At 41.6% G+C, this 13,891-nt stretch overlaps 1 protein-coding gene across 2 annotated transcripts in view; it reads right to left on the bottom strand.

The window, feature by feature from the left end:
* The window catches only part of KIF14 (kinesin family member 14), a 132,892-nt gene that overhangs the window by 65,177 nt on the left and 53,824 nt on the right, over positions 1-13,891 (bottom strand). For both annotated transcript variants that reach the window (XM_029618382.1, XM_029618384.1), the window contains exons 11-15: positions 12,791-12,963; positions 1,727-1,874; positions 1,420-1,483; positions 513-697; positions 129-231 (exon numbers count right to left, since the gene is read on the bottom strand). In XM_029618382.1, coding sequence (XP_029474242.1) covers positions 129-231; positions 513-697; positions 1,420-1,483; positions 1,727-1,874; positions 12,791-12,963 — 673 coding nt within the window. The remainder of the gene's footprint in view (positions 1-128; positions 232-512; positions 698-1,419; positions 1,484-1,726; positions 1,875-12,790; positions 12,964-13,891) is intronic.

The raw sequence follows: 13,891 nt of genomic DNA, 5'->3' as shown, positions 1-13,891 counted from the left end.
AACTTTAAACATGCAGTGTGTCCCTGTGCAATACAAATTATATTTCAAGCTGCACTTTTCCTTTAAATCAAACAGGACATTTAGCTATGCATGCAAAATTAAATGATTTTCTGTCCAGGGATACTTACATGGTGCAGAAGAGTTAATTCTAAAATATGCTCTCCATTAACATATGTCTTGGCATCTACCAGTGGGGTAATACTCACTGTACCATCAACATTTCTTATGACACTGTTAAGAGAGGAAAAATCAATTAGAAATGACATAGCCAAAGCAAAAATGTGTGTCCTGGGGAGGAGAGCTCTCTCAAAGTTAGTAATTCATGTGTTATTTAAGTTTAGATACAATATTCTCCTCTCCCTAATCTCTAGCATTTATATTTTGTATAGTTCTGAATGTTCATTGGATAACTTAAGTGATCTAGAAGTGTTAAAATCTTTCCAGTACCAATACAGTGCAAGTGTTTAAAATTTTTTGTAAGTACTAGCTTGTCTTCCCTCTGGTATCCCTACCAGTGATCATCAGCAATCAGAACTCCGGTCAACTGGATGTCATGGCTTGAATCTGGTTTGGATTTTCCAATTGTGGTTTCTCCTTCTTTTAACATGTATAGCAGCATTTCAGAGAGCTGAGGATCCTCATTTAGGTTCACGAGGTTTGGCAAACGGTTGTCCATCTTGAATGTAATTCCAGCTTTCTATAATACAGATCCAGTTAGGAACACTCTACACATGTACAGTGTTCAAGATAAATATGTAATTTTCTGTTACAGTTATATTAAAAAAAATGTTAACATAATTAATTACATTATGGACTGAAAAAAGCAGAAGGCAGCATACAACAGCCATAAACAAAATTTCAATAAAGGCTAATTTTATAACCACTCACATAAGTTATGCATTGCCAAAAACACACAAGTTAACGCCAATTTCCAAAGCAAATTTATGCACATAAATTCACTTTGATAATTATCCCTACAAATGCGCACAAACTCACCCGTAATCTTTGCAGGGCATAACTTGAATGGGTTAATTTACACGCACTTTTTAAAAATCAAAGCTGTGCACATAAATCTTAACACTGCCTCCCAAAATATTTATTTTTTTTATGTACATAAAAGCATGCACAAAAACCAGGCTATTTTATAATACGTCACTTATGCACATAAGCAGCTTCGAAAATTACCTTGACATGCAGGTTGCAGGCCTGCTAAACAAAAATAAAAAGGATTTTCTCCTACTCAAGAGTCAGATATTCAGACAATCAAAATAAATAAAAACCACCATTTGGTGTAAAACAAAGTTCAATAGAATTTCACTGGCTCTTCATAAAGCTAGTCTTTCCTGATGGGGAAAAAAAAATAATAATAATAATCAGAAAACATAACAAAAAATGCCAGATAATAAAAAAGAAAAGCACCTGCAGTTCTTTTGTTTCTTCGTATTTTCTTATCTCTGCTTGTTCAAGCCTCACCTTCCATGCCCTTGGTGTACCCAAAAGAAACAAAACAATTAGATTTTGGCGTCTACACATATTCTACGCTATCAAGTCACACAGCCTGCGGTGGAACATGGGCTGTAGCCGGCTGGATTGCCCTTCTTATGCTGTAGCCAGGCAGATTAAGAAAACCTCATAGTATTGTTATTCTTCCCTTTATCTTTCTGTCTTATTGGGATTTAAAAGATAAACTGCAAGCAGTATCTAAAGAAGAGAAGGCTGCACTTACCTTTGCATCTCTGCTATCGCCATCTCCTGCTGGCTGAGTTTTGCCCTCAGGGATATTATTTCTTGTTGGCTGTGTTTGTATTTCTCCGAGTCCATGCTCAGAGTGCTCCTTTGGGCTGCTTTTAGCTTCTCTATTTCTGCTTTCAGCTCTATATGAAAGAGTAATCCCTAAATGAATACAAATTGCCTTATATCCAAACAAAGCATATAAAAAAAAAATTCTGAAGACATTTGGGATAAAAATCTTTAGATGGGATCAAAGTATTTGTTTGTGTTCATTTATATTTTACAAAAATGCATATAAATTCACTTCTAAAGAGTAGGGTTTAGTTTGATTTACTAAGTCTCCCCCCTCCCATTCTATTTCCATGAAGGGGAAAAAAAAAAAAGTTTAGTAAATCCGTCCCATAGTGTATTTGGGGTTAATGCCATGACAGGTTACAACAGGCATAAATGCACTATCAATGCTTTCACTTGTATTTTTTTTCAACTTTACGAGAGGGTCTGATATACCAAAGATGTTCTCCCACATCATGTCTGTGCAGGAAAGCTTTGCTTATTGTGACCTTAAGTGTTCCTAGCGCCAGAGGGACCCAATAACAGAACCTTTACAGGAGGGTCAGTGCCAATATGCTGCTCTCCTTCCTTTCTAACCCCTAGATTCATCAAAATGCATTAAAGCATTGATAACGCGTGTGTAGGGAACTTTTAGAATTACTGCACCACATGGTAACTTACCGCTTCGCATCAGTAGTATCACGCGGTGCGGTAAACTTAGTGCACCCTGCAATAATCCCTATTTTTCGCATCTTTGAGAGAGAGAGACAATCTACAAGGCCCTCATAGTAGTGAAGTATTTCTCTCTCTATAGGAGGGCCATCTAATAGGTCGAGGTGAGGTACTGGTGGTGGTTTAAGGGCCAGTTTCGCATGTAGAGTGAGTCATACGAACAGCACAGTACACCTTGGTGAAGATTTGACGTCATTTGGAGTGAGTGATACCATAAGAACATAATAAAATGCCATACTGGGTCAGACCAAGGGTCCATCAAGCCCAGCATCCTGTTTCCAACAGTGGCCAATCCAGGCCATAAGAACCTGGCAAGTACCCAAAAACTAAGTCTATTCCATGTTACCATTGCTAATGGCAGTGGCTATTCTCTAAGTGAACTTAATAGCAGGTAATGGACTTCTCCTCCAAGAACTCATCCAATCCTTTTTTAAACACCACTATACTAACTGCACTAACCACATCCTCTGGCAACAAATTCCAGAGTTTAATTGTGCGTTGAGTAAAAAAGAACTTTCTCTGATTAGTTTTAAATGTGCCCCATGCTAACTTCATGGAGTGCTCCCTAGTCTTTCTACTATCCAAAAAACAGTAAATAACTGATTCACATCTACCCGTTCTAGACCTCTCATGATTTTTAACACCTCTATCATATCCCCCCTCAGCCATCTCTTCTCCAAGCTGAAAAGTCCTAACCTCTTTAGTCTTTCCTCATAGGGGAGCTGTTCCATTCCCTTTATCATTTTGGTAGCCCTTCTCTGTACCTTCTCCATCGCAATTATATCTTTTTTGAGATGCGGCGACCAGAATTGTACACAGTATTCAAGGTGCGGTCTCACCATGGAGCGATACAGAGGCATTATGACATTTCCCGTTTTATTCACCATTCCCTTTCTAATAATTCCCAACATTGTTTGCTTTTTTGACTGCCGCAGCACACTGAACCGACGATTTCAATGTGTTATCCACTATGACGCCTAAATCTCTTTCTTGGGTTGTAGCACCTAATATGGAACCCAACATTGTGTAATTATAGCATGGGTTATTTTTCCCTATATGCATCACCTTGCACTTATCCACATTAAATTTCATCTGCCATTTGGATGCCCAATTTTCCAGTCTCACAAGGTCTTCCTACAATTTATCACAATCTGCTTGTGATTTAACTACTCTGAACAATTTTGTGTCATCTGCAAATTTCATTATCTCACTCGTCCTATTTCTTTCCAGATCATTTATAAATATATTGAAAAGTAAGGGTCCCAATACAGATCCCTGAGGCACTCCACTGTCCACTCCCTTCCACTGAGAAAATTGTCTATTTAATCCTACTCTGTTTCCTGTCTTTTAGCCAGTTTACAATCCACGAAAGGACATCGCCACCTATCCCATAACATTTTACTTTTTCTAGAAGCCTCTCATGAGGAACTTTGTCAAACGCCTTCTGAAAATCCAAGTATACTACATCTACCGGTTCACCTTTATCCACGTGTTTATTAACTCCTTCAAAAAAGTGAAGCAGATTTGTAAGGCAAGACTTGCCCTGGGTAAAGCCATGCTGACTTTGTTCCATTAAACAATGTCTTTCTATATTTATTATTTATTTGATTTATTTGATTTTTTTATATACCGGCATTCGCGATGGGAGTCGCATCATGTCGGTTTACAATTAACAGGATGTGAACAAAAGGATAAGAACTTAGAACAATATCATGTGATGTAAGAAGAAGTAGCAGTTACAATAAAACAGGGACATAATGCAACTTGGAATGGAAAGAAAGCGATAGAAAAAACATTAACAGTGAGATAGTAGAGTATCAAGGTAATAGACCTTGTTACTCTACTATCTGTTCTATATGTACTATATGTTCTGTGATTTTGATGTTTAGAATACTTTCCACTATTTTTCCTGGCACTGAATTCAGGCTAACTGGTCTGTAGTTTCCCGGATCGCCCCTGGAGCCCTTTTTAAATATTGGGGTTACATTTGCTATCCTCCAGTCTTCAGGTACAATATATGATTTTAATGATAGGTTACAAATTTTTACTAATAGGTCTGAAATTTCACTTTTTAGTTCTTTCAGAACTCTGGGATGTATACCATCCGGTCCAGGTGATTTACTACTCTTCAGTTTGTCAATCAGGCCTACCACATCTTCTAGGTTCACCATGATTTGATGCAGTTCATCTGAATCATTACCCATGAAAACCTTCTCCATTACGAGTACCTCCCCAACATCCTCTTCAGTAAACACCAAAGCAAAGAAATCATTTAATCTTTCCGCGATGGCCTTATCTTCTCTAAGTGCCCCTTTAACCCCTCAATCATCTAACGGTCCAACTGACTCCCTCACAGTCTTCCTGCTTTGGATATATTTAAAAAAGTTTTTACTGTGAGTTTTTGCCTCTACAGCCAACCTCTTCAAATTCTCTCTTAGCCTGTCTTATCAATGTCTTACATTTAACTTGCCAATGTTTATGCTTTATCTGTTGGATCCTTCTTCCAATTTTTGAATGAAGATCTTTTGGCTAAAATAGCTTCTTTCACCTCTCCTTTTAAACATGCTGGTAATTGTTTTGCCTTCTTTCCACCTTTCTTAATGTGTGGAATATATCTAGACCGTGCTTCTAGAATGGTTTTTTTTTTTTTTAAACAATGACCACGCCTCTTGGACATTTTTTACCTTTTGTAGCTGCTCCTTTCAGTTTTTTCTAACAATTTTTCTCATTTTATCAAAACGTTTCCCTTTTGAAAGTTTAGCACGAGAGCCTTGGATTTGCACACTGTTCCTCTTCCAGTCATTAAATCAAATTTGATCATATTATGATCACTATTGCCAAGCGGCCCCCACCACCGTTACCTCTCTCACCAAGTCCTGTGCTCCACTGAGAATTAGATCTAAAATTTCTCCCTCTCTCGTCGGTCCCTGAACCAATTGCTCCATAAAGCTATCATTTATTCCATCCAGGATAGCATGTCTCGAAAATACATTTACCCAGTCAATATTGGGGTAATTGAAGTCTCCCATTATTACTGCACTACCAATTTGGTTAGCTTCCCTAATTTCTCTTAGCATTTCACTGTCCATCTCACCATCTTGACCAGGTGGACGGTAGTATACCCCTATCACTATAGTTTTCCCCAACACACAAGGGATTTCTACCCATAAAGATTCAATTTTGTATTTAGTCTCATGCAGGATGTTTATCCAGTTGGACTCTATGCCAACCCAGACTTAAAGCGCCACACCTCCTACCAGGTGCTCCTCTCTGTCATTGCGATATAATTTGTACCCCGGTATAGCACTGTCCCATTGGTTATCCTCTTTCCACCATGTCTCTGAGATGCCAATTAAGTCTATGTCCATCATTCACTGCTATACATTCTAATTCTCCCATCTTACTTCTTAGACTTCTGGCATTAGCATACAAACATTTCAAAGTTTGTTTTTTGTTTGTATTTTCATTCTGCTTTTTAATTGATAGGGATAAGTTAGAATTTTTTAGCTCAGGTGAGTTTTTAGTTACAGACACAGACTATTTTTCTAATTATTGGAACCTCACTGTCGGGATGCCCTAATTCTAATGCATCATTAGTATCCTTTGAAGATACCTCTCTCCGAACCATGCGCTGCTGAGCGACTGTCGGCTTTCCCCTTTGTTCTAATTTAAAAGCTGCTCTCTCTCCTTTTTAAAGGTTAGCGCCAGCAGTCTAGTTCCACCCTGGTTAAGGTGGAGCCCATCCCTTCGGAAGAGACTCCCCCTCCCCAAAAGGTTCCCCAGTTCCTAATAAACTGAATCCCTCTTCCTTGCACCATCATCTCATCCACGTATTGAGACTCAGGAGCTCTGCCTGCCTCTGGTGACCTGCATGTGGAACAGGGAGCATTTCAGAGAATGCTACCCTGGACATTCTGTATTTAAGCTTTCTACCTAAGAGCCTAAATTTGGCTTCCAGAACCTCCCTCCCACATTTTCCTACGTTGTTGGTGCCCACATGTACCATGACAGCTGGCTCTTCCCCAGCACTGTCTAAAATCCTATCTAGGTGACACGTGAGGTCCGCCACCTTCGCACCAGGTAGGCATGTTACCAGGCGATCCTCACGCCCAGCCACCCAGCTATCTACATTCCTAATAATCGAATCAACTATGATGGCTGACCTAACCCTTCCCTCCTGGGCAGTAGGCCTTAGGGAGATATCCTCAGTGCGAAAGGACAATGCATCACCATCAAGCTAGGGTGAGAGAACATAGTACAAAATTTCATCTTTGTCTTTCCTCACTCCAAATGACATCAAATCTTCACCAAGGTATACTGTGCTCTTCATGTGTCTCACTCTACATGAGAAACTGGCCCCTAGGCCACCACCAACACCTCACCTCAACCTATTAGATGGCCCTCCTATAGAGATATAAATAGTTGCACACTGTGAGGCCCTCCCCAGAGGCTAACTCTCTCGCTTTATTCCACTCCACTCTGCCCTCTCCCTCCCCCCCCCCCCCCCCTCTCCAACCCAGAAATGACCAAAATACATTTTTTGAATTGCATCGCGAATTGCGTTATGGCCATTTCAGGCATATCGCACAGCCTGATGCCTGGAAAAAAGGTGTCATTATTTCTGGCGTTAAAATCTTGCCATAGCATGCATTATGCTATCGCACAGTGTGATAGTGTCCCTCATTTTACTTAATACGATTTTTGTTTAAGGCCAGTAATCTATCTAGCTATATATCAATTTTATGTATTTTTAAATCTAATTTTAATTTGTTTTTATACTTTGTAAACCGTTTTGACAAAACCTATTTTTAAAAGCGGTATATAAACACTTTTCCCTGTACGTACCAGGATCAGTCCAGACTGCTGGGTTGTGTCTCCCTTCCAGAGGGAATCAGAGAAAAAAAAAAAAAAAAAAAAAAAAGACTGAAAAGGCTCCCCTCTTAACCTGGTGTGCCACCTGCGATCCCTCAGTATTTTCTCTGACTCTCAGCAGAAGGGTTGACAGAACCTGCGGTCCTGATTTTTCAATTTCTTTAAATTTAGTTTTGTTTTTTTTTTTTTTTTTTATTACACAGAGTTCTAAGCTCTGGATGATTTAGTTAACACCTTTGGCTACAGCAAGTTGGTTGTATAAAAAAACAAACAAAAAAAAAAACCCAGCTCAGTGCAGTTTTATTTTCCCAGGCTTTTCACTCAGCACGCTTCAATACCTCAGTAGGCAAGGTCTTCCTCACTCGGGATAGGAGGCTCAAGTTGGTGGTGCAGATCCATTGGCTCATGTCCTTACCCTGCCCATAGTATGGGATTATTTGCAGGTACTTGGTTCCATGGCGTCTACTCTGGAGGTGGTTCCCTGGGCGTGGGTGCATATGAGACCATTACGACGCACATTGCTTTCTCGGTGGGATCCGAAATCTGAGGAGTTTCACCTGCCTTTGCCACTGATGGAACCAGCCAGGTCCAGTCTCGATTGGTGGTTGATTCTGGCCCACTTGTTACAGGGAATGGACCTGGAGGAGCCGCAGTGGGTAATAGTCACGACGGATGCCAGCCTCACTGGTTGGGGAGCAGTTTGCCGGTCACAATCCGCTCAGGGTCGTTGGACAAGTTATCAGTAGACGTGGTCAATCGATTGGAAACCAGGGCAGTACGCCCGGCGTTACGTGTTTTTCTCCCTCTGGTAGCCCAGTGTGCGGTGCGAGTCTGGTCAGACAACTCGAAGATGGTAGCCTACAACCAGGAGCCAGTCGGTGGCCTAGGAGGCCGAAAGGCTCATGACGTGGGCAGAGGAACATCTAGTCTGGTTGGCGGCCTCGCACATAGCCTGGATGGACAATGTGCAGGCAGACTCTCAGCCGCCAGCATCTAGATCCCGGCGAGTGGGAATTGTCAGACGCAGCTTTCCGGCTGATCACTCGTCGTTGGGGGGTTCCACACCTCGACCTGATGGCAACTCGGACAAATGCAAAGGTGCCCCAGTTTTTCAGTCGTCCGAGAGACCATGGGTCGGAAGGAGTGGATGCTCTTGTTCTTCCGTGACCTTGCGGCGTACTACTGTATGTGTTTCCACCTTGGCCACTAGTGGGCAAGATCGTGCGTCGGATAGAGAACCATGTGGGGTTTGTCATTCTGGTAGCCCCAGAGTGGCCCCGAAGGCCGTGGTATGCAGATCTGATCTAGTTGGCGATAGACAGTCCAATGCGTCTCACCCACCTTCCAAATCTTCTTTGACAAGGTCCAGTATTTTTAGATCGAGCGGATCGCTTTTGTCTAGTGGCCTGGCTTATGAGAGGAGGCAATTGAGGAAGAGGGGATATTCGGATTCGGTTATTTCTACCCTCTTGCAAGCACGGAAATCATTCACGGCGCTGGCCTATATTCGTGTTTGGAGAGTTTGAGACTCTTGGTGCCAAGGTTTGAATGTCCCCCCGCGTCTGGCTTTGGTGGCACACATCCTATCCTTCCTGCAGGAGGGACTGAAGAAAGGTCTAGCTTGCAGTTCTCTCCGGGTGCAGGTCGCAGCACTGGGTTGTCTGCGGGGCAAGATTGATGGCTTTTCGCTGTCAGCTCATCCAGATGTGTCCCATTTTTTGCGCCCACTGGTACGACAAATTTGTCCTGCCTGGAGCTTGAATTTAGTTCTTAAGGGCTTATGTGATCTTCCTTTTTAGCCCCTCCGGTGGGCTACTTTGAAGGATTTGACACTCAAGACTTTTTTTGGTAGCCATTACCTCTGCACGGCGAATTTCAGAGCTTCAAGCTTTGTCGTGTCCTGATCCGTATCTTCGTATTCGGGAGTTTCGCTGAGGACCGTTCCCCTCCTTCTTGCCCAAGGTGGTATTGGCTTTTCATGTCAGACGGTAGAGTTACCAGCCTTCCCGAATTTGGATCAGACTTCTGCAACGGATAAGGATCTGCATAAGTTGTATGTGCACCGGGTTCTCCTTCGCTATCTAGAGGTGACCAATGCTTTTCGATTATCGGATCATTTGTTTTTCTTATTGACTGGTCCTAGACAGGGACACAAGGCATCCAAAGCTACGGTTGCTAGGTGGTTGAAGAAGGCCATTTCCTCCACTTATCTTTGCGCTGGGCGGGCCATACCAGAAGGCTTGAAAGCGCACTCTACCAGGTCTCAAGCGGCCTCTTGGGTGGAGAGTCAGTCTGTCTCGCAGCAGGAGATTTGTAGAGCAGCCACTTGGAAATCCTTGCATACTTTTGCAAAACATTGTGTGGACGTCCGGGATCCGGAGATCGACTGTTTTGGCAGCAGTGTTCTTCATGCGGGACTCTCCAGATCCCACCCCAATTAGGGCAGCTCTGGTACATTCCAGTGGTCTGGACTGATCCTGGTATGTACAGGGAAAGGAAAATTTGTTCTTACCTGCTAATTTTCATTCCTGTAGTACCAAGGATCAGCCCAGACGCCCGCCCTTGGGTTTTTTGGAGAGTCCGTTTTTTCTGTATGTTTTCTTCCTTCTTCTTACCTTGGCAGAGTTCTTTACAGGCATGGGAAGGAATCTTCTTGATATGTTATGCGGCGGTACGGTTTGTTTCTTTTACCGCGCGTATTGTTGTAGCCACTGGTTGTTATGTTTGGGGATTTGTTCTCCTTTATTGATTATTCTGCTTTGATATCGTATATACAGAGGGATCGCAGGTGGCACACCAGGTTAAGAGGGGTGCCTTTTCAGTTTTTTTTCTCTGACTCCCTCTGCTGGAAGGGAGACAACCCAGCAGTCTGGACTGATCCTTGGTACTACAGGAACGAAAATTAGCAGGTAAGAACCAAATTTTCCTTTAAATAAAATAAATAAGTCCCACCCAAAGTCCTCCCTGATCCCACCCCTCCCAAAAATTTGCATTTGCGCCATGCGTTACTGTTCTTATCGCATGCATTATGGATTTAATGCATGCGTTAATGACATAACATTTTGATGAATGACCCCATTAATTCTGTAAGTCATGAAAACCTTCTGCATCCCCTTTTACAGAGAATGTGGTGGTAGATCTGCAGCTAAGTATTATTTAGTGACCTAAGTCTATTCTTCTGTGCTATTTCAATACAAAATTCTTAAAGGAAATTGTCAGGACTGGTAAACTAGATATTTCTAAACTTATCAAAACAGAAAAGATGGCAGAAAAAGGACCAGTCTGCCCAGCAAGATTATGGTAGTATCTGCTGCACTGTGCAGGTTACCCCCATACTTAGTTTCCAGACCGTAAAAAGGTCAGGGACCTTGTTGGTTTGCTGTCTGAATCCAATTCCCATTACCTCTTGACACTGAAGCAGAGAGCAATGTTTGAGTTGCATCAAATGTATCAGGCCTGTTGGTTAAGGGTAGTAACAGCTGCATCAGCAAGTTACCTCAGTGTTTGTTTCCCCAGATCATAAAAGTCTGAATCCATGTTTGCTATCTGAATCCAATTCCCCTTTTCCTCTTCCCCCTGCCATTGAAGCAGAGAGCAAAGACGGCGTTACATAAATGGTATGAAGGTTATTGGTTATGGGTAGTAATCATCACACCAGCAAGTTACCCCCATTTACACTTTTCTTCATTTCAATCCTCTAGACTTTAGGGATCCACAGTGCTTATCCCATACCCCTTTGAATTCTCTCACTGTTCCTGCTTTCACCACTTCCTCCAGAAGGGCATTCCAGGCATCCACCTCCCTCTCCGTGAAGAAATATTTCCTGAATTTGGTTCTAAGTTGTCCTCCATGGAGTTTTGTGACCCCCTAGTTCTACTTATTTTTCTCCAATGGAAAAGGATTGTTGATTGAGCATCATTAAAACTTTTCAGGTATCTGAAGGTCTGCACCACCTCTTTTCCAAGGTATACATATTTAGGTCCTTCAGCCTCTCCTCATAAGTCATTTGATGGAGACCCCTCACTTTATTTTGCCCTTCTCTGGACTGCCTCCATCCTGTCTCTTAAGATACGGTCTCCAGAACTAAACACAATACTCCAGGTGAGGCCTCACCAAGGGGGGGGGGGGGGGGGGGGGGGGGGATCATCAACTTTTTCTTTAACTGGTTATTCTTCTCTAAGCAGTCCAGCATTCTTCTGGCTTATGCTATCACCTTGTCACATTGCTTTGCAGTCTTCAGATCGCTTCTAAAAGAAACCTTGTTATCCAACTATTATTCCTTGATACCCATTTTTTGTAAACCTACTTTCCAAAAGGAAGCTGGGTTATGAAATCAGGGACCATAACCTTCAAACCGGTGCACTTTGGAACATGTGCGTCTGCAAGCACCCAGATAGGTAGCCATTTTATATCTTGCACACACGTTATAAAGTGGCCGGGCCGCGTGCACCTAATTTTAAGTGGGCATGCACACAAATCCCAATTCTACCATGCAAGTCAGGATATTTAATAATGGGTGTTGTGTCCACACCATTGCCAGTTTCACCAGTTCAGCCATCAGTTCACCCAGTTGAGAGCTAGATCCTCCAAACTCCCCTGTTTTGATAGCCTGCACTCCCTCAACTTACCCTCCAGACCCTTTAAACCCAGCAGAAATAACTAATTTCTTTTATTTTTTAAGTTACCCCTCCTCCATAGCAGAAGTAAAGTCGCGTGACAAAGGACCTGGGTGCACGCCAGGGCACGTAAGTATTTACGTGTACATCTCTTGGCCATACCTCAAACACACCCATGCCCCTTTTTGAAATTAAGATGTGCAAACACTGGAAGATACGTGCACATCTGGGCAGCTTTTAAAACAGTTTAGTATCCTGTCCACACCAAATTTTCAGTACATGTTAGGAGTCCAAAGGGATCCTGATGAAGTATTTGCATATACATGCAGACACGTGTATGCTTGCCAGAGAGATGCCATTTATGCATAGAACATCTTTTTAAGGTTTGCATTATTTAAAGTTCTGGGGCTTTTTATTTACCTTTTTAATGAAAATGTTAAAGTTTTAGTACCATATCAAAATATTTATTTATAAAATTTATGAATCACTTTGTCTTCACAATAAGTCTTCCAATATTTGATATTGCTATACAAATTAAATGGCTAGACTGTGCAGTATCTCACAAGGAACTGGTTCAACATGATGAGCTAGTTCTATTGCTTTGGTCTGATTCTTACACCCAAAAATTGAGGTTTCAAAAATAAACTTTCCACTTCCCACTTTCTCCACCCTCACATGTGAATGTGAACCTCCTGCAGTGATGGCAAGGTCAAGAGAAAACTTGACCCCATGTAACTTATAGGATTACAACACTGCTGTTTGAAAGGGTAAGACAATGACAAACTCGCCTCTGATCAGTTTAGCATTCATATCTTCATTGACTTTGGCAATGTTGACGATCATGCGAGCTTGCTTGGCATATCGAAGTGTGCCGAGAGATTCTTCTACATTAGTAGCAGCAGGGCTAATGGTGGCAATCATTGCTGTTTTAGAGTTTCCACCTAAACTCTCCTTCAACAACCTTCAAACAAGAAAAGAATTGCATTAAAGTTGCAAAACAAGTAACAAAATATGTCCTTTCATTCACAGATTTGATGGAACAGATTCTTTGCTATTTTGCTTCTTAAAATTATATATTTTTGGTCTATTACATGGTTTAGGTCAAAGATAAGGTGTGGCAATTTTCTGGATTTCAGGCTCGAAATCCTTAGTTAGGTTATGCTAACAGCCATAAGGACAAAGACTGTGCATTTAGGCCTGGCTAGAAACAATAAAGGCAGAAATACTAAAGATGAAGTAGCTACAGCATACTAGGAATTCTAAATTAATATAATATTTAGTAGCAAAAGCCTAACCATATATGGAGGAAGTTAAAGTTGTTTATTCCAAAAAGAAATAGGAAAAATGAGCTTATGCATAGGTATTAGTTACACGGAACTGGGTATAAGATTCTTGGTGAATTAATGAATATTGATGCATAATCTAGTCCTGGGGGAATTCTTCACTACCATGGAGCGCAGAATTCCCCCCCTGCACAGCGGTTCCAAAAATTCGTGCCTGAATAAGAGCATAACCTCCTTGTCTTCAAGTTGAAATCTAATCAATAGAAACTCATGACAAGGGTCCAACCAGAGCAATCTCTCATGATTGAAAAGCTTGGGAGAACTTGACATGTCTTTCATTCATTTTTTTTTTATCAATTGATGAGAAGCAACCATCAGCATAGATCTGTGTGTCTTTTATAATTTTGGGCTCACAGTTCATCCAGATAAAGGGGGTGGTTAGGAATAAGAGCTAAAGTTGAGGGAAAATTAATGTTTTGTCTACTGTACTTATACTGTATGGTTTTCTCTTTTGTGCTTTACACCATGAATAAAAATGGTTTTAAAAAAAAAAAAAGCAGAGGGAAGAGGGATGAGTCTTGGAGAACTGCCCATTAGGCCTAATCT

The sequence above is a fragment of the Rhinatrema bivittatum genome, chromosome 10, assembly GCF_901001135.1.
Source record: "Rhinatrema bivittatum chromosome 10, aRhiBiv1.1, whole genome shotgun sequence".
NCBI lineage: Eukaryota > Metazoa > Chordata > Amphibia > Gymnophiona > Rhinatrematidae > Rhinatrema > Rhinatrema bivittatum.
Note: the sequence above shows the minus strand (reverse complement) of the source record. Positions and strands in the feature narration are given on the sequence as shown.